Here is a 26,161-nt window from a genome sequence, read left to right as displayed (position 1 = left end):
TCTGGGGGTTGGGAACACATAGAACACCTAGAGACCATGAGCTATACCCATGTGCACAGCTGCATTTCTGGGTATTTGGACTGCAGGCTATAAGTGGAGACATGAATGCAGTTAAGACCTTTGGTTGAGATAGAATAATCCTGCGAACGTCATTAAAATGGCCATGAGTATATATTGAAGGACACGGGGCAGAGGGTCCACAGATTCACCCCATTGGGTCCTATGGGTACACCTGCACTGTCTGGTTCTAAAGCAAGTTAGATAGATTTCATGAAGCATGGCAAGCATCTGCATGCACAGAGGACTGGCAGTTGACTGCTGGAATGGTACTAAGGAGCATTGGTCCTACTGTAGCCCCATCCGCTCAGGGCCAGGCTGAGCTGAGGCAGCTCAGGACATTCACTAGCCAGTAGCAGATACACTCTGCATCTCTCTGTCTAAGATGATCTCAAACCAGCAGTGGGCATCATGGGCCTGGGCCAGGCTCTGAAAGGCACATGCTCAGCATGCAGGAGGCCAGGATTCCATCACCTCTTCCCCAAAGCCACCATGCCTAGAAACTTTGGAGAAAATGTTAACAGCTTAAAAATGAAATCATTATTTAAAGAATTGAAGCTTGGGAGCAACCTACATGCTGGGGAGGCTATCATGCTCCTTAGCAGAGCCTCACCCACAACAGTTCCCAAGCTGGTCCCAAAATCCTGACAGATCCCAGGTGGACCCTCTGTGCTCCTTCAGAAAGGGATGGCACTAGGATCCCTACTAAATTCACTCTTCAATGTTACCAAGTAGAGAAGTCACCTTAGCTTGCCAGTGGTACTAAAGTAGAGGCAGGGTACACCACAGTCCAGCATCCAGCCCATGTATGGCTCTGTAGATTAGGTCACTATGCTGGAGTGGGAGTGTGGCTCACAAACTGCTTCTTCACTGACACAAGCCAGCAGAGATGAAGAGTGCACTGTGCAGGGTAACTGAGGAGTTGTGTCACTGAGCCAAGTTGCCAACTTGAGTGGCATGGTTTATTTGGTTGGGGGTTGAGGGGTAGGTCTTGCTTTCTTTCCCAGTCTGTCCTGGAACTTGTGACCTTCCTGTCTGGACATGAGCATTGTGTGAGCAGCACAGGTGCATCACTTTTTTTTTTTTAACTTAAGAAAGAAGGCAACAAACCACAGCATCAACATACAACACTCATTGGCAAACTCATCAATGGCAGGTAGAATGGAAGCCACAACTGCTCTACAGTGCAGCCAGCTAGGAAGGCTGATGGCAGGGCAGAGCTCCTGGGTTGGAGCATGGAAGATAAGAGGTAGAGTGTCTAGAGCAACCATCAGAACAGCTACTGCCAGCTCTTCCCAACTCTGCCCAGCATGCTACACTCACACTAATTTCTAGATACTGCCAGGGAATCAGGGCAGCTGGCAAAAGGCCCGAGGGCAAACTGGCCACCAGCTCAGCTTTTGAAGCCAGACAAACCTGAACATACACCTGTAACCCCACACCACGAAACAGAAGCTTTAGCTTCCACACTCATAAACAGTGACTATGGTGAACTGTATCCCACATGGATGCATACAAGAGTTTAAGACAATGGTTCCAGTGCTTGGGAGGCTGAGGCAAGAGGACTGCTGTGAGTTGGAGGCTGAGTTCCAGGACAGGCTAAGCTACAGAGTAAGACCTTGTCTCAAAGAAACAAAAATTGTTAAAAATAAATAAAAAGATAATGCCTTGGCCACACACTAGGCCCATGCTTGGCATGAGCATGAGCTTACTGTGTGCCAGTCCCAGCCTTCCCCAGGGCACACCCCTGCCTGAGGAACTCTTGTCCTCAATGCTGAACAGCAGAAAAGCATGCAATAATTAGACATAGACGCCCCTGCCCCAGTATTTCAGGAACAGGCTTCCCACATGACCACCAACATGACATGCAGGGTCAAACTAAACACTGTGGGGAAATGTCAGTTACTTCTCTTCACATTACAGTAATGTGTCACTCATGGAGACACAGGGTGTGTAAGGTCAGCATGTGATTTACCTGTCTCCGGTGCTTCCTTAAGTCACTAGGCTGACAGATGCGTGTGAAGAAAGGAGAAAGAGAGCAGGTTTACTGCACATGTGTGGGAAAAGACTCAAGGAGCAGTGAGGCAAATTGCTAAGCAGGCCGGAAGGACACACACAGGTTGAGCACTGAGAGGAAACATCACTGGAAATAAACATTCTCAAGACAGTTAAAAAGTATGCAGATTTCCCAGGAGGCAACACTAATTATTACTTGGCTAAGAATGAGTTTGAACACAGGCAATGTATTAAAACCCAGCATTCCATGTAAGCAGGACTCTAATGACCCTCACTCGAAGCCAGCCTCTCTGTCACTAGTTGCAAATACATGAGATTTTAATAAATTCCATCAGAGCTATTGCATTATCTATTATAAAGTTAAACAAACCTGCTTTGAGTTAATTACCTACTGGACATTAACCTGAAGTCCTTACCTAGAATGGGATTTACAACTTTTCAAAAATATGCTAATTGTTTTAAGCTGTAAGAGCAACCCCCCCATCCTGCCCCCATGAAAAGATGTAAGAAAAGCTAATGGGGTACCAGGGAGAGCCTCTACACCTTAGCACATACACAGCATTAAACATAAGCGTTTATCAAAGCCAGCAAGTCTGTCAGCAGTTAGCTGAAAGCCATGTGACACCAGAACCAGTACCACATAAGGTGGGTCACCTGGGCATACAGGACTCTCTCCCTTGCAGAATCACAGACCACATACCCCTTCCTGCCTTTGTCCACATGCAGGAAACAAGAGTAACAGAGAATGCATTCTTATCATGAAAAAGCCCAACAATGCATTCTTCCAGCCTACTGCCGCAGATATGCACTTGGGTGCCTGATCATCTGCAGGAGCTGGGGGTGGGGCTGCCACAGTGTAAGGTGCTAGATGGGCAGACAGATAGGGATCTGGGGTCAGGATCAGACGGAAGTAGACTGACAGCCAGCAGGTGGACAGTCTTAAAACTGAAAAAAACCCACACAGCTATTCCTACAAAGTATTTGGAAGGAGGATGAAGCCACAGATCACGCCATGAAAGTTAAGATTTTACTCACCGCACTAATGAGACATATTACACAGTGCATCAAAATACAAGAGACTATACTATTCAACAGCCCATTAAAATGATTCCACTGATTTAGTTACATGTTCACTGTCAATGTCATGGCAATTGCAAATGAAAGCAGCAGCAAAAGAGGTAGAGCACAGCAGGGTGGCTGGGGTACACCGAGCTTAGTATGTGGGGGGCTCTTAGGATCACACACACACTAAACACTCAGAAGTCACTGTGCACTCTGAGATCCGCATACCTGGGTCATAGATATTCTAAAATGAAATTGCTCCCAAGTTAACCAGTCAAGATCCCCTCTGCTTCAGTTTCATAGTCTATAGGTCTCCTGAGTGGCCCTTGTGCCTCAGAGCTTAGAGACACCCCTGCTGTGAAGGGATAGGGACTCCTTTACACATCTTTTTTAATGTATTGTAGATGGAAGCTAGGTCTAGTACTCCACCACTGGCCTCCATCTCAGGCTTCTGTATCTCTTCCCACATGCTGTAACACCTCTCCACAGTCACGTCTGCTGAAACAGGCAGCATAGCCCCTTCTGGCTTGCACCAGACTTCTGCCTAGCATCCCACAACTAAGACCAGATGCTGGCCTGGTCACCTAAGTATTATAACTAATTTGCATTGTTGACTAACTATAGCCCTAGCTAACCCAACTCAATATGTAGACCAAGCTGGACTCAAACTCACAGAAATCACCTGCCTCTGTCTCCACCCCTTCAGCTTTTATAATCTGAAACCTCTTAGAGGAAGATGTGATTTCCATGTGTAACCCTTCCCCAGCAGGCTGAGGTAGAAAAGGCCCCACTTACCAGAGTCATGACACCCAGCCTGTCCACCTCCCGGGCAGGACTGTGAGGGACTCTTCTTGGTGTGGACCGACCACTGCCTGGAGGAGAAGAGCCAGCAAGCGAGGAAGCAGGGTAGGGGGGGATAGAGCTCATTGATCTAAAACGACCAAGATTGTCCAAGCTTCCACTGCCCACTCTGCTCTCGATCTCCTCTGCTCGCTGCTCTGTATTCTCCTTCTCTTCTTGTATCAGCCTAAAATCCAAACAAGAGCAGTTGGCCTTATTTCATCAGGAAGCTCTGTCTGTGCAGGCAGAACAAGCCGAGTCTGGCTGGGGTGGGAGTTCTGTATGCGAGCCCAGCAGCTGGAGGCTACAGTGGGAGGAGGTGCCTTCAAGATCAACGTGGGCTACAGCAGGAGACCCTGTACCTAACAGCAGAACATTTGTCTCCCTCCATTGACAGCTAGAATGTTCCTATGCTCGCTCTTAACACAGGCGAAGGTATGCTAAGCACTGGATAATGGAAGGAAGCCCAACTGTTTCTTGTCCACAGCATGGTCAAGTCACCACCTCATCTTACACACCAGTACCTTGCATGTCCTGTGTCTGGCCTTCCAGGAATAGCTCTGGGTAGGAGAGGAGTGATCTGGGCCCTGTTGCTCTAAGCATGGAGGGATGAAAGTTTCACCTCCCCTAGCAAGGTGCAGGAAGGTGGCCGGGCTGCCAGAGGTAAAGGCTATCTCAGAAGCCCAAGTGCTCTGCTGCGGAGGGTGTAAAGGGATGCTGATCCCACCTATGCTTTCCCATGGAAGTGAACTCCTGCAAGACTTATCTCTTGAGTTTCCAAGTGTCCAACACACTAGGCCTCGTCAGAACACCCTCACACCTGTAGAGTATCTACTCTAGTCTCCTCCCCATCTCCTGCCTTCCACCCGCACACCACAATATCCACTCCAGTCTCCGCATCCCCTTCACCTTCTACTTCCTTTTTGTTGCTCTTATTTTGAAACAGTTCCATGTAGCCCATGCTGGCCTCAAAATTGATTGTAGTCTAGTCTGGCCTTGAACTACTGCTCCTCCTGCCTCCACCTCCCAAGTTCTGTGATGACAGATGCATGCCACTGCCCCTTGTGTCTCTTACAGATCAAGTACATATGTAATACATATATATATACACCTGATCTCTTTGTTGATGGCATCCAGCTGCTCCTGAAGCATCATGGCCAGTGTCTGTGCATCAGCCTGCCCACTGGGTGACAGCAGATCAACTGAGCTGAGCAGAGTTTCTCTGTCATCTTCACCATCGGACACATCCACATCACTCTCAAATGCCTGTGCCACATTTGCCAAGACGCTGGCTTGTTGGGCCCGTTCCCAATCCTGTTCGTTGAGGGTCTGTACCTACCAACAAGAACACTATGTCTCAGCAGACGAGTAACAGCAAACACTCTAAGAGCAGGAAAGGCTGCTATCAGAAATGTGAATAGGTTTACTGCAGGCCAAGGCTTTAGGAAGACACTCATGCACCTGAGCTGCTGCTAAACAAGAGGCACCTGACAGACAGGGAGGCTGAGCACTGTAGAACACACCTGTAATGGAAGCACCTGAAAGGTGGATTCAGAGATGGGTGTGGTTTTGGGGGCCAGCCTGGGCACATGCTGAGCCTGTCTCAAGGTGAGAGAGCAAGCCTGCATACTCTGATATGGATGCACTGCACATTCAGTATCTACACTCAGGTAACCCACTTTAGTGGAAATTAAAAAAAGGAAGCCTAGTGGCACATGAAGGGACATGTTCACCTGCCATGGAATGATGCACTGGGTGTGAGCTTCCCGAGCCTGGTACAGACAAGCACCAAGAAAAGCCAGAGGAGGAAAGCAAAGCAGGCACCTGAACACAGCCAGTGGCCCATGTGGAGATCCCAGGGGAAGGACTATACAGAGGAGACCCCTGTTGTGATCACTGCCCACAGCAGCCAGTGTTAAATCCTCCTGGTGGTTAATGAATGCCCTTCTCTCCCCTCCCCTCCCCACTGCTGCACTCCCTCCCTACTCTGTGGATGGAAGGTCAGGGCTCATGCCTCCAGAGACACCACACCCACTGTGGCTTCCATGCAGACTTCCCACCAGTGGCACCCTCTCTCAGCTGGCTCATCCCCTCAGATAAGAACAGCACCCCCATCTCTCATCTTGAAACCACAGACAAAACTCACAAAACATTACCCTGCCCCAACTTCCTGCCACCCCACTTCCTTGTCCATCCTCAAAACCTCTCCAGCAACTGCCATCTGTCTCTGTCCTTCCACTCGAAAGGGCTCACTCAAAGTGGGCAGAGTACCTCCCTCCAGAAGAGCTGCTCCAGGGCAATGCCAACCAGCCCTTACCAACCATTTTGCCCTCTGTTCATCTGCTTATCCATGGTGTCAGCCCACACAGGCTCAGGCTTAGCTGCTGTTCTCCCTGGATAGGCTGTTCAGCTAGCCCCAGACCCCACCCCTCCTGGCTTATCATTCTCCTAGCCTGTAACACTCAGTGACAGTTGGCTACTCTAAAGTCCAGGTGTCCATGGTACCCAACTGCCTCCTGCTATTTATCCTCGACATACTCCAGCAATTTGAAAATATATTCCTCTCTCCAAGTGGAGGACAATTCTATGGTCCCCATGTGGGTACAGACCATAATGATTCACAGTACTGGAGGGAATATAGCTGATGAAAAGGCATGTGGTTTTCCCAGACCAGGTGGTGAAGGACCTGGGCTTCCTCCTGGCTTTCTTCAAATGTGAGCTCTGAAGAGAGCCAGCAGCATACTGCTAGGAACTCAGGGAGTCCATGCAAGTCCTCAGCAAGGGCTTGAAGCTTCTGTCCCACACTAAGTCTACACTTCGAAGCCTTCCCCATCTACAAGCACCTGAGGCCTTGAATCCTGCTGCTCCTGAATCCTGAAGCCCATGAACTGCACATAGCCATGCCATCAGCACAGAACTCCATTGAACGTACTGTACTATTCACTGCTTATAGCTGTGCACTACTCTTGAACTAACTCATGGCAATCCTCCTGCCTCAGCCTCTTGAGTACTAGGATTACAGGTGTGTGCTATGCCACTACACCTGGCATCATTTACTTTTATTTACTACTTCAAGTACATACTAATTAGCATTAACTTAAAGGATATCTTATTAAAAATTCTGTTCTTAAAGTAAGAACTAAAACCAAAAAGCAAGCATACCCTAAAAGCAAGCTCTTAGCCAGAAAAGCCAAGGAAAGGAACATGGGGGAAGAAGGAGACCGAGAGTCTGTCCAAGAGGAACAGGTGACGTTCCGCAAGCGGAGGCCTTGCCTTGGAGGGCTCGTCCCGCAGCGCCGCCAGCCGGCCCTTCTGGGGGCGCCGCAACACTGCACTGGTGCTGTAAGCATCCACATGCCCGTCTGCCACAGGGAACCTGAAGTCCGGGATGCTGCCCAAATGGGGTCGGCTGAAACATGGGAAAAGGTGGGTATCAGAAGGAAAGTAAAGTGTCAAGTTGGAAAGGTCTCCAAGGAGAGTTCCCTTGAACCTGCCTAAGAGCTCTCGGCTACCCAGTCCTGGCCAGAAAAACCTACTCACTACTACAATGGGAGGAAGGGTGGGTGTGGACACCTGAGGCCCATCTGAGAGCCTCTTCTAGGTCAAGGGCACACCTAGGCACCACTGTTGCCATCACCTGCTCTGTTGGCCTTTCTGCTCTGCCAAGTTCAAGGTGTTGGTGACAGCGCTCCTGGGAGGAGCTAGAAGCTAGGGCTGCTTAACACAGCAGTGCACAGACAGGCGCAGGGCTCAAACCCTGGGCTGCTTAACACAGCAGTGCACAGACAGTCGCAGGCTCAAACCCTGGGCTGCTTAACACAGCAGTGCACAGACAGGCGCAGGCTCAAACCCTGGGCTGCTTAACACAGCAGTGCACAGACAGTCGCAGGCTCAAACCCTGGGCTGCTTAACACAGCAGTGCACAGACAGGCGCAGGGCTCAAACCCTGGGCTGCTTAACACAGCAGTGCACAGACAGTCGCAGGGCTCAAACCCTGGGCTGCTTAACACAGCAGTGCACAGACAGGCGCAGGCTTCAAACCCTGGGCTGCTTAACACAGCAGTGCACAGACAGTCGCAGGCTCAAACCCTGGGCTGCTTAACACAGCAGTGCACAGACAGTCGCAGGCTCAAACCCTGGGCTGCTTAACACAGCAGTGCATAGACAGTCGCAGGGCTCAAACCCTGGGCTGAAGAATCTCGACAAGAGGGGACAAGGATGAGCAACCAAGAAGGAGCTGAGCACTGGGGGTTCCTACAGACAAGGTGTAGAGAGGAAGCAGAGCAGTAGGAGCTCAACCTCAGCGTTCACCTTTCCCTCCTCCCAGTGCTGCCCCTAAAACTTCCTGGGAAAGAAAGTAGATGCCCTCACTTCAGAACTCTGCCAGAGGCCAAGAACAAAGGATTTATGCGGAGTGGGGGGAGGGGGCGCTCAGGGATAGCTTGGGGAAACTCCTGCACACAGGACCAGTGGGACTTGCGATCTCATCCTTTTCGGCATCTCTGAGCCCTCATCTTCTCCATGTTTTAAAGACATGAGACTCATGGCTTCCTTTCTAACTCCATTTCCTTCCCACTTCCCACCTCTTATTCCTCAGGAACCTGCTGTCTCAACATGTCCAGTCAGAGTTCCAAGCTGAGGAGATGAGCACAGCTCTGTGTTAACTGCAGGTAGCTCTGGGATCTCAAAGCTGTCAGCCCTCCTATTCTTCATGGTGTTTTCAAGTTTAGCTCCACCAAGTCCACTCCTCACCTCTCTCCACTCAGTGGGGCAGACCACAGCAATAGGACTTCCCTCACTGTCAAGTCCTGTGAAACTAGCCAGTGGTCCCCACTAGCTGCTCTGTGCCTGAATTCCTCCTACCCAGGGCAGGGCCCCACCCCTTCAAACAAGCCAGCTCCTCTCTGTTCTGCCCAATGTCTCAAGGCCATGGGAAAAGACAGTGAGCTCCCAGGGCCACACTGCTCTCCTGTCTCCTGAACTCTACTCTGCAGGCTACCCAGATATGGGCACACTTTCCTCCACATTAAGCCCCCTTCAACTCCTTTCCTTCCTCTCACATCTAAAACTCCTTGTTAAAGGAGGTCACACATTAGCCAGCTGTGATGGCACACGCTTGAATCCTGGTACTTAGGAAAGGTGGGAGGATCATGAATTTGAGGCCAGTCTGAACCACAAAGGAAGACCCTGTTTCAATAAAAGAAAGACGACTCAGCAGTTAAGAACAAGTAGTGCTCTTCCAGAAGACCTGAGTTCGGTGCCCAGCACCCATGTCAGGTGCTCAAAACTGCCTGAAACTCCAGCTCCAGATCCAATGCCTTCTTGTGGCCTCTGTGTGCACTGCACTGCACTGCCCGCATACATGATTAAAAATAAAATACATCTGTCTAAAAAAAGAGAGGACGTCTCTTCCGGTGCTGCTTACGAGCTCCCAACAGCAGCACGTCTGCTGCTGCCACAGTACTGGCACTTGCCTCTCTCCGTCACTGTAGCCATGACTATTCTGTCCCCGTGGCCCTTTTCATCTCTTCCAGTGCAGTGACCCACCTCTCCCTCTGGCTTTGCATTGAGGGTTCCTGGTTCTGTATGGCACCTCTCCTGGTGTGAAGTAGGCCAGGTAAAGAAGCTGCAGGAAGCCTAGCTTGTACAACATCACAAACTCTAAGTGCAGAGGCATCTGCACAGACCCCACACTGTCTTCTTGCCTGCTCCAAGAGGAAGTCTGTTTGTTGCCCCATAGTGTCACCAAGTGACCACCTCAGTAACGTTTACTGACGATCAACTCTCATAAGAAATGAACCCAAAAGAGTAAGACCCAACAAGAACTGCTTCTACAAGACAGGACAAGAGTGCTTTAGGGCTATGCACTAAGTGCTGTGGCCTTGTCAGGAGTTGAGTCACCCCACAGCAGCAACACAGTGTCCTTTCACAAGAAAGTCACAAATGCAGCACCAAACCCATGAGCAATATGGATTCTGAACAGCTGCAGTGTGACTTCTCTTTGAGGCCTGTCCTTCTGCTCCAATCACGTTTTCTACCCTGACCCCTCCAATGGGCACCCCAGTCAGCATATCCAAACACCAAGGGACCTCTTCCCACCTTCTGAAGCTCCATTGTGCTGCCCACAGAGGCAGCAACAAGCCCTTGTGCACGCACAGGGCTGAAAACTCGCCCATCTGTGACCACCATACCCGTGATGAAGTGAAGGGCCTCTCAGTCTCATCTGGTCCAACTCGGCCCTCAGGGCTTCAATATTCAGGACAAGTTGGTCCTAGAAAACAGTAAATAGCTTCTATGACAGCTCTCTCCTAAGGACTGGGCACCTGTAAGGTGCATTTCAATTCTGAAAACACTTCCTGAGTCCTACAGCAAGCAGAACTCATTCTCCAAATCCACAGATGTCCTAATGAATGAAAAGCAGGGCTCCCGGTTATAGGAGAGTTAGGACAAACGCTGAAACGTAAAGTGTACTGACTGTATAAAGGACTCGCCCTTCCTAACTCACAGTCTGCCAGGTCTTATCATCTCCCACTCCCTCCCACCCAGCAGATCCCTGCTGGTCCTGTCTCTTACAAGAGGCCCATGCTAATGTTAGGCAGACCCCCAACTCCCCAAGGACCCAGGGTTGGAGACCATGTACACGAAGTGTTCAGCATGTTTGCTGAGGGCTGCAAACTGTGAGGACTAAGAGAGCTACTAGGAGGGTTGGTCTCGATCCTTCCAAACACCTGCGCTCCCTGTCACTGCAGTAACTCACATCAGCTCTTCTGGGACTTCTCACTGAGTGGAGAGTGAAGTACCTTATCATGCTGCGTCTCTTCCAGTTGCTTCTTTGCATTTTCGACTTCCCGCAGTAAAGAATTCTGAAGAAGAGAATGTCCTTCAGGGTTGGTTCTTTAAAATGGTCCACAGAACATAATAACTGCACTTGCTTAAACCAGAGAGCAGGCCTGAAAGAAGGGCCTGGCCATGGGAGGCACCAAGAGCAAGGCCACAGCTCACTCAATCAATGTCAACCACGAGTGAGGTCAGATGCTGGCCTGTCTGTTTCTGTGTACAATCTATTTCTTCACTAACCAGTCTTAAAGTAAGCCTGCCACATTCATAGTGCAAGGGCTTTTGCTGATGCTGGTTTGTTTTTTTTTAAGAGAGTCTTATTCTGTAGATCCAACTAGCCTGAACCTTGCAGCAATCTTCCTGCCTCAGCATCTAGGATGACAGGTACGAACCATCATGCTTGACTTGATTTTCAAATTTGTTTCATAACCTCTTGCAAGTGGTCTACAGTTACTTTGGATTTGGGCATTCACTGGTCACTTAGGAAACACAAAACTAAGTTTCACATGTTAAAAGACAAACTCATTCCTATCTAAAGGAGGCCCTTGCATGCCTGTAGTCTCAGACTCTGGAGGCTGAGGCAAGAGGATCAGGAATTCAAGGCTATTATTAGACCAAGACTATTAGTGTTCCTGGGCTATTATTAGAACTATCTAAAAGAACAAAGAACTTTTAAACACTTCCCCATAGCCTAGGACGATGCCCAGGCCGTCAAGAGAGTCAGAGGGACTAGTCTGCATGGTCGACTGACAGCACTCTCCAATCCTCTCGCAAGTACCCACAAGTCTCCACCAGCACAACCCCATTCGAGTACCATCCTAAGTATGTTTCTCAAGAGATGCAGCATACTAGGACAGGCCCTCTCAAGTCTGAGCCCAACTACTGCTCAACAGGCCTCTCTGTGGAGACCCACACCTCAATGTACTCTGGGTCATCTGGGTCCCTCCTAGAAGCCAGGCTTAGCCTTCTTCCAAACCAAATGAAAGAAAGGCAATTGCTGAAACCCGGGAGTACCTGAGTTGAGCTCCTGAAGTGCTGCATGTGTACTGAAAAGGAAACTGACTCCCAATCAAAGTGTAAGTAAGGGTGAGGTTTGGCTAAAGCTAAGCCCTAGTATAGGTGTCTGTGGGCCAAGCTAGCTAGAGCCCATTTCTGTCAATAAATTTGAGAAAAACAAATTTCACTGTGCTGGCTAATTTTATATCAACTTGACATAAACTGGAGTCCTTGTCAGAGAGAAGGGAGCCTCAATTGAGAAAATGACTCCATTGGATCCAGCCATAGGCAAACCTGTAGGGCATTTTCTTCATTAGGATTGAGGTGAGAGGGCCCAGCCCATTATGGGTGGGGACACCCCTGGGCTGGTAGTACTGGGTTCTGTAGTGTGATATTCAACAGATCCATTCTATCTGGCTTGAATCTGGGAGTGATGGCACCTAGGCTTTGAAGTAACCTTTTGTAAATAGTCAATGATTGTTATCTGAAGGATTGTTATCTTTTGAAGGATTCACAGAGCCTTTGCATAATTTAGTCTGGAAACAGACCTGGCAAACCAGGAAGTTTTGTACAGTTGAGAATTGCTTAGGTAATGGTTCCTTCAAACAATTCCAGATAAGAAGTTTTGGTATGTGGAAACTGACTTGCTAAAAGCAGCTCTTGGGTTAACAATAAAGAGGCTTCTGTGAAGACAGGAGGCAATCAGTTCATCAGAAGTTGACTCTCCTGTTTCTGCTAAAGCTGTAAAACATGCAGGAGTGACTCTCTTTGACTGACATGCATAACACAGAACATGGAAATATGGCGCCCAATGTGGGGCTCAGAAAAAAGAAGGATCCAGCCACTCCAGGACTGGAGATAAAAAGTTTGCTCACTGGTGGGCTAGAGAGATAGCTCAGAGGTTAAGAGCACACTGGCTGCTCTTTCAGAGGTCCTGAGTTCAATTCCCAGCAACCACGTGGTGACTCACAACCATCTATAATGAGATCTGGTGCCACCTTCTGGTGTGCAGGCAGAACACTGTATACATAATAAATAAATTAAAACACACACACACACACATACCTCTGCCTTCCACACACATGCACACACACTCACACACACACACAGACATACACACATGCATCTATGAACACACCAATATAGGTAGTGTATTTAAAAAAAATAAAAGTTTGCTCACTGGTAAATGAGGACTCCAAGATTTGGCAGGGACATAGGGAATCCCCATCTCAGAAGCAGCAGTATGTACAGCTGCTAAAATGTTTGGTAAAAGGGAGAGCATTAATTGCACAATTGTGAATATTACAGATATAAAAGTAAAATGGCTCCTGAGACAAAGAAAAAAAAGGCCCTACCCAGTGGAAAAAGAGTAAATGAAAAAGGATTTTCCTGGTAGAAGGGAAAATGTTTAATCAAGGCCTGCAAATAGAAAGGCCCCAGAAACAAAAAATAAAGGACAGAAAAAAGCCTCTTCTCAGAATAAAGGAAGGAGAAAGGTTTGTCCAAATTAAAAAAAAAAAAAAGAAGAAGAAAGAAAGAAAAAAATTAATGACAGCTTGTCAGCCTTTTCTGCCAAGCCCCTCCCTCCCCCTCAAGCAGAGGGGCAACACCTGAATTCCAAAGAATGCTGGTCAGGACTCCATGGCTGCAGCATGAACTAAAACAGAACTTAGAATTTTCTTGTCGTTTGCCTAATTTTTGTTTAAATGTTTTTGTTTTTCCCTAATAGTTGGATAACTCAGTATCAATGGTCCCTTCATGGAAGAAAATATTAAAACAAGTCCAACTTCTAGTGCAGAAGCAATCATAACCAGGACATTAATATGCCAATGCTGTTTAAATTTCCAAAGGTATTAGTCATTCATTACATAAAGGATGTTCTTTTCTCCTGATTGTCTGAATAATACTTAATTTTCATAGTAAATAAACTAAAAGCACAAAATTTATAATATCATTGAGTACACTCTTGTCTGTTTATCATTTCTGAGGATTTGGCTCTGCCCTTTAAGTTGCTTTCTGGAAATTCTTGTTAAATTCTATAAAAATGTAACACCTGAAACAGAACAGGTTATTAGCTTATTAAATAATATGGCTACTAATAGTTCAAAAAAATAATCTCTTACTGATAGAAAGCCTACAAAAATTATTTTTCCGCTGGGCGGTGGTGGTGCACGCCTTTAATCCCAGCACTCGGGAGGCAAAGCCAGGCGGATCTCTGTGAGTTCGAGGCCAGCCTGGTCTACAAAGTGAGTTCCAGGAAAGGCGCAAAACTACAGAGAAACCCTGCCTCGAAAAACCAAAAAAAAAAAAAAAAAAAAAATTTTTCCACTAAATAAAATACAGGTAAATTGTTTCACACTGTGAAATAACTGGAAGGTTGCATTAACATGTTACTTGGGATCTATTAAAAAAAGGATCCTCTTTTTAAGATTTCATAAAAAGGGGCTGGAGAGATGGCTCAGCAGCTAAGAGCACTGACTGCTCTTCCGGAGGACCTGGGTTCAATTCCCAGCACCCACATGGAAGCTCACAACTGTTTGTAATTCCAGTTCCAGGGGATCTGACACCCTCACACCAACGTATGTATAATAAAATTAAATAAATTTTAAAAAAAGAAAGAAAGAAAAAAAGAAATGGAATTGGTGGCAGGAATGGCCATTTAAAAAAAAAAAGATTTCATAAAAATACTCCGTGGGTATTGCCTAAAGTTACCTCTAAAATTAATCATCCTATAGATATTGCTTTTAATGCTTTTATTAAAAAGAACAAAGAGCATGTTTACACACAAATTCCACATGCTCTACAAAAAGATTGTACTCACTGTAGGTTATACAGCTCAAAAGTCTCAATCAGTTTTTATTAGATGTTTCTCAGCCACTGAATATTTTTTAACTGACTCTTCTGTTTTTATAAATTTGGATGACAGTTGATTGGACAGAGTAAGAAGAATCAGTCTTAGGATCATAATGGATAGCTTTGGAACTCCAGTTTGCACATCCTCATCCAAAATGCATATCCTTAAAAAGACTGAGGCTCACTCAACATTAACTCACTTCATGTATAAATTAGCACATGAAGGGTAAAGATGCACTGAGAATGGAAAGCTACCTAATTGAGAGAAAAAGAATGTTACAGAGAACTGTATATGTAGGAAGGCTACAGTGGAAAGAAAACATCTGGAATGAGGAACTTGAGAAAAGAGTTGAACAGAAAGTTGGAATGGATGGGACATGAGTAGTTTGGAGACAGAAGTGAAAGAAAGTGACAAAAATTTAAAAAGGCTTATTGTGCTTCTTCAGCTCAGTTTCCTTGTTTTAAAACAACAATAATAAATAAATAAATCCAATTTTATTAAAACATGACAGTAATAATGAACTGCAGGCACCTCTGTCTCTAAAAAATACACCAGCAAAAAAAAAAAAACAAAAAAGAAAAAACAAAACAAAAAAAAACTTGCCTAGGAGAAAAGCCAAGAACAGCTATGGCTGTTATTGGTAAAAAGACAACACCATTAAATTTCTTAGTCCTAATAAACCCTCTGCTTATTATTATTTTGGATTAAAATAGATTTTTGTATGATGATAAATTCCTAAGGTTACAAAGGTATATTCAGGTTAACAAAAGTTAACTTAGAGAGGTATGTCTAAAACTGTAAAATCCTAATCTTATAAAAGTTACTAACTTGTCATAAACTGTTAAAAGATAATTAAGACATGCAAATTAATCACCTTATAAAAGATCAGATTTTTCAATGTGCTCAGAACTAAGTTTGTAGTTATGCCAAGTACAAATTTAATTCATTTACAGGGACAAGCTTTGGCCTTCTATATGTTTTCAAGGTTAAGCCTTCCAACAAGTTCTTCTCCATGGAACTGTTCTGCTTTGAGATTGCTCACAATTTTTTTTCATGTACAGTATCAACTGAATAGGTACTTTCATGCTTGCATGGAAAAATCCAATTGTTTTCTACTTCAGGATTTTCTATGATTATCTTAGATACTTCTAAATATCCTATTACCTAGTAGGAAAGTCTTCTTAAGTTCTTAATTAAAATTGTCCTAAAAATTTAAAGATACCAATCATAGATTACAATCCTTAAGTTTAAATCTTTAAAAAATGATGACTATGGTTAATTAAGTGGATTCTGTTTGCTCTTTAGTTTTATGCTTTCCTTTGGTCTGATAGAAGTGTAGTGGGTAGCCATTCCAGCTTTGATCTGGAAGTTCCAACCCCCATTGAGACTTCGGCAACTGCCACGCCTACAAGGCGGGGCCAAGGGAGGCGCCGGGGGACCGAGATCTGGATCGGCGGGCGCTCTCTCTGTGGCGGGACCCTGGACTGGAGAGGTGGACTGAGCAGAGCTCCAGAGAACACCGCTGGACTGTGATACACCTTCTCCAGACTCCGCGACCTACCTATTCCTTAATTTGTAAGTTACGCCATTAAATAAATCTCCTTTTAACTACGTGGAGTGGCCTTAATAATTTCACCAATATCTGGCGCCCAACGTGGGGCAAGTTCCAAAGGCCTGGGTGGCTCCCGCCCTCAGCCTTCTCCCCGGCTGGCGGGTACCTAAACCCGCCTGCAGAGTTCCATAGAACCAGGGAACGCCTACACGGTTCCATTCCCGAAAAAGGGAGCAGCTAGTCCGGTCTCAGCTCCCTAGCTTAGCCCCCAGACCAGCGAAAAACCGCTGTGAGTGAGGCGATCCCCCTCCTCCCCGAGTGCGGGCCCCGGCTCCCGCCATCCAGGGTCCCGCCACAAATTAAGGAATAGGTAGGTCGCGGAGTCTGGGGAAGGTGTATCACAGTCCAGCGGTGTTCTCTGGAGCTCTGCTCAGTCCACCTCTCCAGTCCAGGGTCCCGCCACAGAGAGAGCGCCCGCCGATCCAGATCTCGGGTCCCCCGGCGCCTCCCTTGGCCCCACCTTGTAGGCGTGGCAGTTGCCGAAGTCTCAATGGGGGTTGGAACTTCCAGATCAAAGCTGGAATGGCTACCCACTACATAGAAGGTCAGACTGACAAAAAGAAAACAGTTCAAAGAGGCTCACGAGAGCCTCTCCTCTATTGTTTTATACAGCACAAAGACACATTTTAGACATTCTTCCAAATTTCAAATGCATAACTAATAATAAATGAACATCAGCTGAAGGGGTTTGTACAGTGACACTGCACTCTTCATACCTGTGTTAATTCTAGTGTGTCTTTAAATGCCACCTCTGAGAGTTTATACATTCTTAGATCAAGGCCAGCAGTCTGGATACCAATGAAGCTGTCAAAGCCATGGCAAGACTCACCTGTGATGAGTCTAGCACAGAAGCTCACTGAAAGAGTATTAAGAAGAGCTTGTTGGAAGATGGACTGATTACTGATATAGTTATGGGAATTACTGCATTAACTACTACAGCTGCTATAGCTGGAATGGTGCGTCATAAAGAAATTCAAACTGCTGAGTTTGTTAGAGTCTGGCATAAGTACTCCACAGAACTTAGGACTCCACAAAATAAAACAGATAGTGAGCTAGTTAATAAAATAGCTGATATGAGACAAACTATATGTAATACTAATGGGAGATCAGTTAGAAATATTGAGGGAACAAATAAAATGTGATTGGAATGTTACATTCTATTATATTACATCTTTAAAGTACCATAATAGCAAGTATGACTAGTGTGGTAGTTTGAATTAATTGGTCCCCATAAGCTCACAGGGAGTGGCATTACTGGGAGATGTGGCCTTGTTGAAGGAAGTGTGTCACTCATGGGGGCAGGCTTTGACATCTCTTTTGCTTAAGCTTCACTTAGCGTCACCGTCCACTTGCTATTGACTTTTGATCAAAATGTAACCAGCACCATGACTGCCTGCATGCCACCATGCTTCCTGCCATGACAATAATGGACTGAACCTCTGAAACTATAAGCGAGCTGTGGTAGTTTGAATGTATCTGGCCCCCATAAATTTATAGGGAATGACACTATTAGGAGGTGTGGCCTCGTTGGAGGAGGCTGGATGAAGCACCTTTAATCTGGGCCCCACCTTCTGTTGGAAGTGTGCCACTGTGGGTGCAGGTTTGAGATTTTTTTCTCAAGCTTCCCTCAGTGTAACAATCAGTTGACTTTCTGTTGCCTCTGAGTCAGGATGTAAGGACTCTCAGCTCCAGCACCATGTCTGCCAGCATGCCAGCACGCTCCCCTTCATGATCATAATTGACTGAACCTCTGAAACTGTAAGTGAGCCACCTTAATTAAATGTTTTCTTTATAAAAGTTGGCGTGGTCATGGTGTCTCCTCACAGCTATAGAAACGCAAACTAATACAACTGGGAAAAGGTTAAGATGCATTTAATGGGTCACTCTAATTTTTCTCAAATGATTTATGATTTACAGCAAGAAATTAAAGAAACTTTCTCAAAAAGGTTACCTGATAGGACTGGAATGGATACTATAAAAAGAAAGCATTATAGATACTTTAGCTTGTTAATCCTGTACATCATTTAACAGATTTCTTGTTCTAGCAATCGTTATTCTTGTTCTTACAGTAATGACTTTCTTGGCTTTAAAATGTATTTTTAGCTTATTTTGTAAGATTGTGAAATAACACAACAGAGAACAGGCTGCATTTACTTTAAGGCTACATAATCTTCAACAGGATTCCGTAAGAAAGACTACAGCTACTTATGTGGAGTGATGAGAACAAAATGACATGATTAAGCTAGCACTGAAAGCCAGATGTATTTTACTTCCAACTGGCCCTCTGTGGAAGCCACTGGTCTTCTCCATCCTACAGGTTAAGACTGGTAATCAACACTCGGATACTGGTTATTGTTCCAGAGGGCCCTGGTTTGATCTCCAGCACCACACGGCAACTAACGGTAACTCCAGTCCCAGGGGATCCAAAGCCCTCTTCTGACCTCCTTGGGCACCAGTCGTGCAAGCAGTGTACAGACATACATGCAGACAAACACCAGCACACACAAAAGAAGTAAATTGAAGGGGAGCACGGACACACAAACAGCACTCAAATGGGGAGAAACACAGCCTGTCACTAGCTAGCAGGTGACAGAGAGCAGCTAATGTCTTTCCCTGTCTGCAGGAGAGCATGTCCCGAGCCATTCTCCCTGGGAGCACAGCAGCTCATCTGCCCACCTTGTCCTCCAGCGCCGCCATTCTCTCCTTCAGATGCAGCTGCAGCCTCTCATTGGACTCCGAGAGCAGCTTGTCCACAGTGTCAGACAGGCGCTTATTATGTTCCTCGTTCATCTTTTCTCTCTGCCTTGCCTAAAACAGGAGGGGAAGTTTCCAACTTCAGGCTCATGTCTAGCTCTTCGGAAGCACCAGGACCAATGGTTACCAGAGGCTATGCTCCCCTCCTCTCATCCACAGGGGACTTTCAGGTACCAACTGGGACACAAGAAACTCAAGACAATCTTGGTGAGGCTGTGAACTAGAAAAGACTTATGAATGTCTCAAGAAGGTCACCTGTCTCTAGCTCTCAATTGCACTTAGCAGAGTTCCATGAGAGGACAGAAGAAATTGGAGGGGATCAGTCCATTTGCACATTAGCCCAGCAATGTCTCTGGATGTGAATAAAAGCTTGAGTCTGGCTTCAAGGGGAAAAGAATTAAATCTACAAAGTGAAAGCTGAACAAGCTGATCTTTAGTCAGTAGAGATGCAGGGCATCTCTACCTACACTCAAAACTACAAATGACAACGTAGTAACTTTACAATGTGCTAACTCAAGGCTGGAGCTAGGCCTGCTCAGCACACACCCAAGCATACCTCACTCAAGCCCCAGCACCCAGACAGGACTGAAACCCCAAGGAAGGGCTGCACCAGGCCCAGCAACCCTGCGTGGGGGAAGCATGGGTGGTAGAGCCTCCTAAGACCCTCAGCTTTGTGCCCAACAGAAAATAGCTGCCAAATGTGAGGAGGCTGCCAGGCATGTGCCCGACAGCCCTTCTCTGAAGAGTGTGCCTGTCTCTGTCCACACCTGAACACTCTCAAAGCCAAACAGCTGGAAGTTCAGGTGCAAACATGATTGTCTATTCAGAGCTCAGTGACACTGTGTATAAGCCTCACAGGCTCTGTGACGATGTGCCTTAGCCTATATTGCCTAAGACCTTATACAAGAGCTTAAAAATCATCATTTCCCAGAAGTTCTCCTAGTTCTCTGCAGTCTTAAATTGATGGAAAACACTGGCTGCCGTGCTGTGCAAAGGTTCCACAGTCACACACCCATGCTGCCTTCCTCCATAGCAGGCCCGTGGTAGAGAGAGCCCGTGCCCTGTGTCCTGATGCCTCTGCCTGCCTCTCCCAGGACAAGCCCTCTGACCCAGCTGAAACAGCACTCTCCCAGCTGCTCACTAAGGCAGGTAAGCATTGGTGCTCCTGCTCTGATACCATCACATCCTGAGTGACAATTCAGGACCTGAGGACAGGGTCAGGGTCAATGCTCTGGCCTGAACATGGGATTTCAGAACCTCATGCTGAGCAGGGCCAGTAACCTAAGGAGACAGGACTTGAGTTTTAGGTTCAGGCTCTAGGGAACTGTTTCTCAACCCGTGGGTTGCAACCTCCTCCACAGGGGTTGCCTAAGATCATCCTGCATAGCAGATATTTACACTATGATTCATAACAGTAGCAAAGTTACAGTTATAAAGTAGCAATGAAATAATGTTATGGTTGGGGTCACTACAACATGAGGAACTGTGTTAAAGGGTGGCAGCATCAGAGAGGTTGAAAACCACTACTCTAGGGAGACCCAGCAGTTCCCTTGAGGGGATAGAAAAGCAAGAAGCCTTGTGGACCCAAGAAGCCTGACTGTGCCTGAAGTGCTTGCTGCCCATGACACCTCTGCTGCCAGTGGATAACAAACACACTGGTGCAGTCCAAAAGGACCAGAGCACAGGTCCACAGGACAAGAACCGGATGGAAGGAGGAACTGGGACAGAGAAGCCCGAGCCCGCAGTGGTCTGTGTCCCACCTGGAAGCCAGGCTCAGCCCCATCCATACCCGCTGCAGCTCCTGATTCTTCTCCTCCAGCTGTGCCTCCATCTGCCGCAGCCTCTCTTCAATGTTGCCATGTCTCTCCTCGGCCTGCCAGCAAAGATGACAGAAGCTGATCCTCTGCTCATGTCATTTACACTAGCTACATACTACTGTAGCAGCAGCAAGCACCACATGCTGTGTGGACCATGTCAAGCCTGGCAAAGGGACAACACTTCCTCATTCCTACACATCAGCACCTCCTCTGTGGCGTCAATGTCTATACTGTGAGGTGACTAATCCTCTCATGTTGACCTCAAGTGTGGCAGGTGCTAGTGACTGCCTTTCTGTGTCCCCCCACACTGGCCTGCCTTGGACAACCCATCTGCTGAGTGCCTCTGGTGGTCAGCATGGGGAGCAGGAAGCAGCAAGCACAAGCATAAGGCACAGTTCTACCTTCCTAAGCTTGGAAGTAAGCTCCAACAGTTTAGCTTCCTTAGCAGCAGAACTCCCAGAAGACAAAGGACCAGACTATAAAGCAACAGGACAGGAGGACAGCAGGGAGAAAAGAAACCGAGACTTTAGGAGGGGACCAGGGAGAACAAAAGCAAGGTTCTGTTATAGTTGACAAGGACTCCAGTGTCCAGGTGCAGGAGTGGGAACAGGGCCCACCCTAAGTTTCCCTTACCAACAGGATGCTGTCTCCATCTGGGCCCCTCTCCCAACCCTCCCCAGCAATTAAGCCCAAGTCTGGGAAACAGCAGGACTCATGCTGGGGATAGATCCACAGCCTCTCTTCATGCTGCTGTGCCTCACAAACAGGGCACCCACCCATCACTCTCGAAGCTCCTGATTCCTGCCTACCCTGATGTGGATGGTGAGGACCCAAAGGATATACACCTTAACAAGGGTAGTAGAAAACAAGAGTATTACATTAAAAACATTATGTTAAGCATTGTGGTATAAACCTGAAGTCCCAGCTATTCTGCTGGCTGAGACAGGAGGGTTCCTAGAGGCAGGAGTTTAGGGCCAGCATGGGTAGATAGTGAGACTCCATTTCAATGAGCAAATAAACATTTTAAAGTAATCTCAAAAGAAAATTACTAAAAACTGTGTGACTGTCTTAAAAGACAAATGTCATTTTCCTTTTCTAAGAGAAGCTCCAGCCTTTCTTCAAGTTGGTGAGAGAAATAACCCAAGCAGCTGTGACTCTTGGACGCTAACATCAAAGACAGCAGCTTTTACCTGACAGGTTTGGGGACTGATGGGGAATAAGGGTCTTGAGCTACACAGAAACAGCGCTCCCATCACACAACAGCGCGGACACTCCGTAGATGCTGATGCACTGACTAGAACATCAAGGCCTTACATATGACCCCACATGGCCCAGACGCACCTTGGAGAGTGCAGCCACCCTCTGGGCCAGCTCAGCCTCCACCTCTGGCAGTGTCTCAGCTTTCCGCAGGGTCTGCTGCAGTTTCTGCTCTGCCAACTCCAATCGCTCTTGCAACTGGCGGTTCTTATCTTCCGTCTAGAAAGGTACAACATCAAGAGTTCAGGCTGCTGCTTTATACACCTGACAAAGCTTCTACTGGATTCAAAGCTTTTATCTGTGCTTGTTTGTTTGTTTGAAATAATAAGGGGCTGGAGAGATGGCTCAGCGGTTAAGAGCACTGGCAGCTCTTCCAGAGGTCCTGAGTTCAATTCCCAGCTACCACATGGTGGCTCACAACCATCTATAATGAGATCTGATGCCCTCTTCTGGCATAAAGGTGTACGTGCAGATAGGACACCCACATATATAAAATAAATAAATAAATCTTTAAAAAAAAACAACAGTAAAAACAAACAAAAACTGGTGGGGTGGTGGCACACGCCTTTAATTCCAGCACTCAGGAGGCAGAGGCAGAGGCAGGCGGATCTCTGAGTTCAAGGCCAGGCTGGTCTACAGAGCAAATTCCAGGATAGCCAAGGCTACACAGAGGAACCTTGTCTCAAAAAAAAAAAAAAAAAAAAAAAGGACATATAAACAAAACCAACCAAACAAACAAAAAACCAAAACCAATACAGGTTACTATACACTAAAGGAATGTGAGTTACTCATTCTGACAGATAAGGAGTCCCTGCCCAGAGTGCTGCCTGAAAGCACAGCCCGTGGCAAGATGCTTGGGCTGCTCTGTAAATGCTTAGATATGAAACTCACTGCAGAAAATCTAAGTCAGTGCAAGTGGAAGAGTACAAGGGGTGAGTGAGACCATGGAGGCTACTGTCTGTGGGCACCATCCCCCTGCTGTGTGTGAACACAGCACACATCAGGCCCCACCACAGTTTCTGAGTACTACGTCGTGGCAGCAGTTTTCACAGCTGCCTAATTTATTTTTGGTCAAGCAACACCCTTTGCCCTTTATAAAATACTTTTAAGCAGTCTGGCTGGGTTTTTCTAGTTAACTCTCAATGACCTGAGACCATATATATCCTGAGGACCAGGGTGCCTGCCAGCTCCTACAACCTGACTTCTGGTGCTATTGAGTGCACTGTTCAACACTGCCAGCAAGTTCTTTTTTCTTTTCTTTTCTTTTTTTTTTTTTTTTTTTTTTTTTTTTTTTTCAAGACAGGGTTTCTCTGTAGCTTTGCTCCTTTCCTGGAACTCACTCTGTAGTCCAGGCTGGCCTCGAACTCAGAGAGATCCGCCTGGCTCTGCCTCCCAAATACTGGGATTAAAGGCTTGTGCCACCTCCGCCTGGCACCAGCAAGTTCTTTACCACTACTTACTTAGTGAAAGGGCTAAGAAGCAATTGGCTTCCAATGAAACCAAAGAAAGGGCTAGGGAGACAGCTCAGTGGGCAGACTAGCAACTGTGCAAGCATGAGAACCTGAGTTCAAGGCTCAGCACCCACACTCATAAAAACAGAAACACATGCTTGTAATCCCAGCACTGGGGATGCAGATACAGCAGGAACCTTGGTACTCACTGCACTGCCAGTCTAGACAGTATGTGAGCTCCACATTCTGTGAGAGACTATCTCAAAATCTTACAGTGGAGAGGCTACAGAAATAGCTCAGGGGTTAGGAGCATTTGCTGCTCTTCCAGAGGACCCAAGTTTGATTCCCAGAACCCACATTCACTGGTTTACTACCACCTGTAATTTCAGCTACAGAGGATCCCATCCCTTCTTCTGAACTCCACAGGCACATACCCACACACAAGTACACATGATTAAAAATAGAAACAAAGCTTAAAATGTCTTAAATTAAAAAAAAAAAATTAAGCCGGGCGGTGGTGGTGCACGCCTTTAATCCCAGCAATCGGGAGGCAGAGCCAGGCGGATCTCTGTGAGTTCGAGGCCAGCCTGGACTACCAAGTGAGTTCCAGGAAAGGCGCAAAGCTACACAGAGAAACCCTGTCTCGAAAAATCAAAAAAAAAAAAAAATTAAGGTGGAGCAAAGAAGAGAAAAAGACACCGACTTTGACCTCTGGCCTCTGCATGCACACACCTACACATGCAGGTGCACATGTTCATGCACACACATGAACATGCACAGGCACAGATGTACACTCACACCAAAAAAAGGAAAGAAGGAAACAGAAGAAACAAGGTTCTATAAACTGGTAAGTAGTAATTCACAAGAAAAATGACATTTGGTCTTGATTTCCAACATGCATCTTACAGGTAAGGTCTTCAACTTCACAGCTAGGAATAATTACAGCTCGAAAGGAGCCCACAGAGCCCAGTACCTGTCGGTGCATGGAGTCTTTATTTGCAATTTCATTTTCAAGTTTGTCATTGAGGTCATGCACAGACGTGGCTTCACGTTGTGCTGCGAGGTAGCGTTTCTCAAGGGTGGTGATTCTCTCCTCCATATCCTCCTTCTGGGCCATCGCCTGTGTTGTAGATTCCAGAGGGAAACGGGGGTGAGAAATGCAGAACTCATCAGAATACTCAGGAGACAAAAAGACTAAGTACATCTCAAGCGTGAAACTGCTGCTCCCCCAAGTAAACTGTCGGTTTTTTCAAACTGAGTAAAATGGACGTACTTTAAGCATATTCACCCACATGATGAGCAGCTTTGCCTGGTCAATATGCTCGTGTCATCAAGTGTGTATTTGACTACACAATATTAATAAAACACTCCATATGACACTTCAGGCATCCAAGAATCTGAAGGTGCCTGTGGTGAAGGTGTAGCCTGTGTCTGCCCAAGCAACAACCAGGCTCACATCGCATGCGGGCAGAATTGCTTCATTTTCTCAGGAAAGAACTGAAGAAACTTGTAAAGCTCAAGCATGTTGACAAATGAAACAAAAGTCAGCAGCAAAGCCAATGCTACAAAGCCCAAACACCAAGACCAGGACCGGAACTTCTGGCATGTTTGATATCTGTCTTCCATCCCCAAATTTGGGTTTTAGCTCCTTCCATATTTTCTAAGTGACTGCTGGCAATCTTTAATATATTTTTTGAAGAAGCAAGTCTTAAAAGAATATCACAATTTTCTGCCACATAACTAATCCCCTGTGGCCCAAGAAAAGCACAACCCAGTAGGTTCTATAATACATACAGCGTTTCCTTTTGTCTGAATCCTTACAACAAATCACATTCATCTCCACAACTAAAGCTCCCTGGTCTCACACATGCTAAAGGTAGGGGCCTCACGGGGTAACAAAAGTCAGGTTCAGCTGGGACAGAAAGAGCTTTCCAAGAAAGCAGACAGCTTTCATTTCTTTTCTAATGATTAATGAGGGTCTTGCAAACAGTTACCAAGGAAAAATGGTTGTGAGGTATATGTATAAATGCATATTTCCATAAAGACCCTGATGACCAGAATGTAGCAATCCGAAATGACAGAAGACGGCTGGCGCACTCCCTCTCACTCCTACACAAGCATAACTGCCACCACGTCTGTGGGCTCTGTGGGCAAGTCAGAAGGAATGGAACACAAGCAAGAGCACACTGCAGCAGCCATGGAGACATGTGATCTCTGCGTGAGGGCAGTGCAGGAGGGAAGGGCACACGATCTGTATCCCAAAAGTCCCTGTAAGTGAGAGCAAAGGACAAAGGGGATGGGAAGCCAAGTGCAGCCCACACTCACTTCGCGGACATCTCGCTGCAGTTTCGTGTTCATCTCTTCAGACTTGATGAGGTCTTTTCTAGCTGTGTCCAGATCCTCCTCCAGCTCTGCTGCGTGACTGGACAGGGACGCCAGGCGCTCCTTCATCTGGCTCTGCTCTCTCGCCTGCCTGTCTATGACTTCCTGCAGCTCCAGCACTTTGGCAAGATCCTCATGGCTCAAGGAGCCGTCAGAAGATCTCTGAAAAGCACAGCCTTATGGCACCCTATTTGGTATACCTCCAGAAAAAGAGGGACCCTCAGAG

At 46.6% G+C, this 26,161-nt stretch overlaps 1 protein-coding gene across 16 annotated transcripts in view; it reads right to left on the bottom strand.

The window, feature by feature from the left end:
- Positions 1-26,161, bottom strand: part of Ppfia1 (PTPRF interacting protein alpha 1) — an 86,381-nt gene that overhangs the window by 22,228 nt on the left and 37,992 nt on the right. For 9 of the 16 annotated variants that reach the window (XR_008222830.1, XR_008222828.1, XR_008222831.1 and 6 more), the window contains exons 7-18: positions 25,879-26,097; positions 24,527-24,673; positions 22,187-22,321; positions 21,247-21,321; positions 20,818-20,901; positions 18,951-19,082; positions 10,776-10,838; positions 10,167-10,246; positions 7,249-7,384; positions 5,087-5,310; positions 3,931-4,162; positions 2,033-2,062 (exon numbers count right to left, since the gene is read on the bottom strand). Coding sequence is in view for 4 of the 16 variants with exons in the window: in XM_052760544.1 (XP_052616504.1) it covers positions 2,033-2,062; positions 3,931-4,162; positions 5,087-5,310; positions 7,249-7,384; positions 10,167-10,246; positions 10,776-10,838; positions 18,951-19,082; positions 20,818-20,901; positions 21,247-21,321; positions 22,187-22,321; positions 24,527-24,673; positions 25,879-26,097 (1,557 nt within the window). In the remaining 12 variants the exon portion in view is untranslated. The remainder of the gene's footprint in view (positions 1-2,032; positions 2,063-3,930; positions 4,163-5,086; positions 5,311-7,248; positions 7,385-10,166; positions 10,247-10,775; positions 10,839-18,950; positions 19,083-20,817; positions 20,902-21,246; positions 21,322-22,186; positions 22,322-24,526; positions 24,674-25,878; positions 26,098-26,161) is intronic. The other 7 variants (XR_008222833.1, XR_008222839.1, XM_052760546.1 and 4 more) reach the window with 4 other exon arrangements.

This window comes from Peromyscus californicus, unplaced genomic scaffold (assembly GCF_007827085.1).
Source record: "Peromyscus californicus insignis strain IS unplaced genomic scaffold, ASM782708v3 Scaffold_4__1_contigs__length_199733344, whole genome shotgun sequence".
In the NCBI taxonomy this organism is placed as follows: domain Eukaryota; kingdom Metazoa; phylum Chordata; class Mammalia; order Rodentia; family Cricetidae; genus Peromyscus; species Peromyscus californicus.
This window is presented reverse-complemented; position numbering and strand designations above follow the sequence as displayed.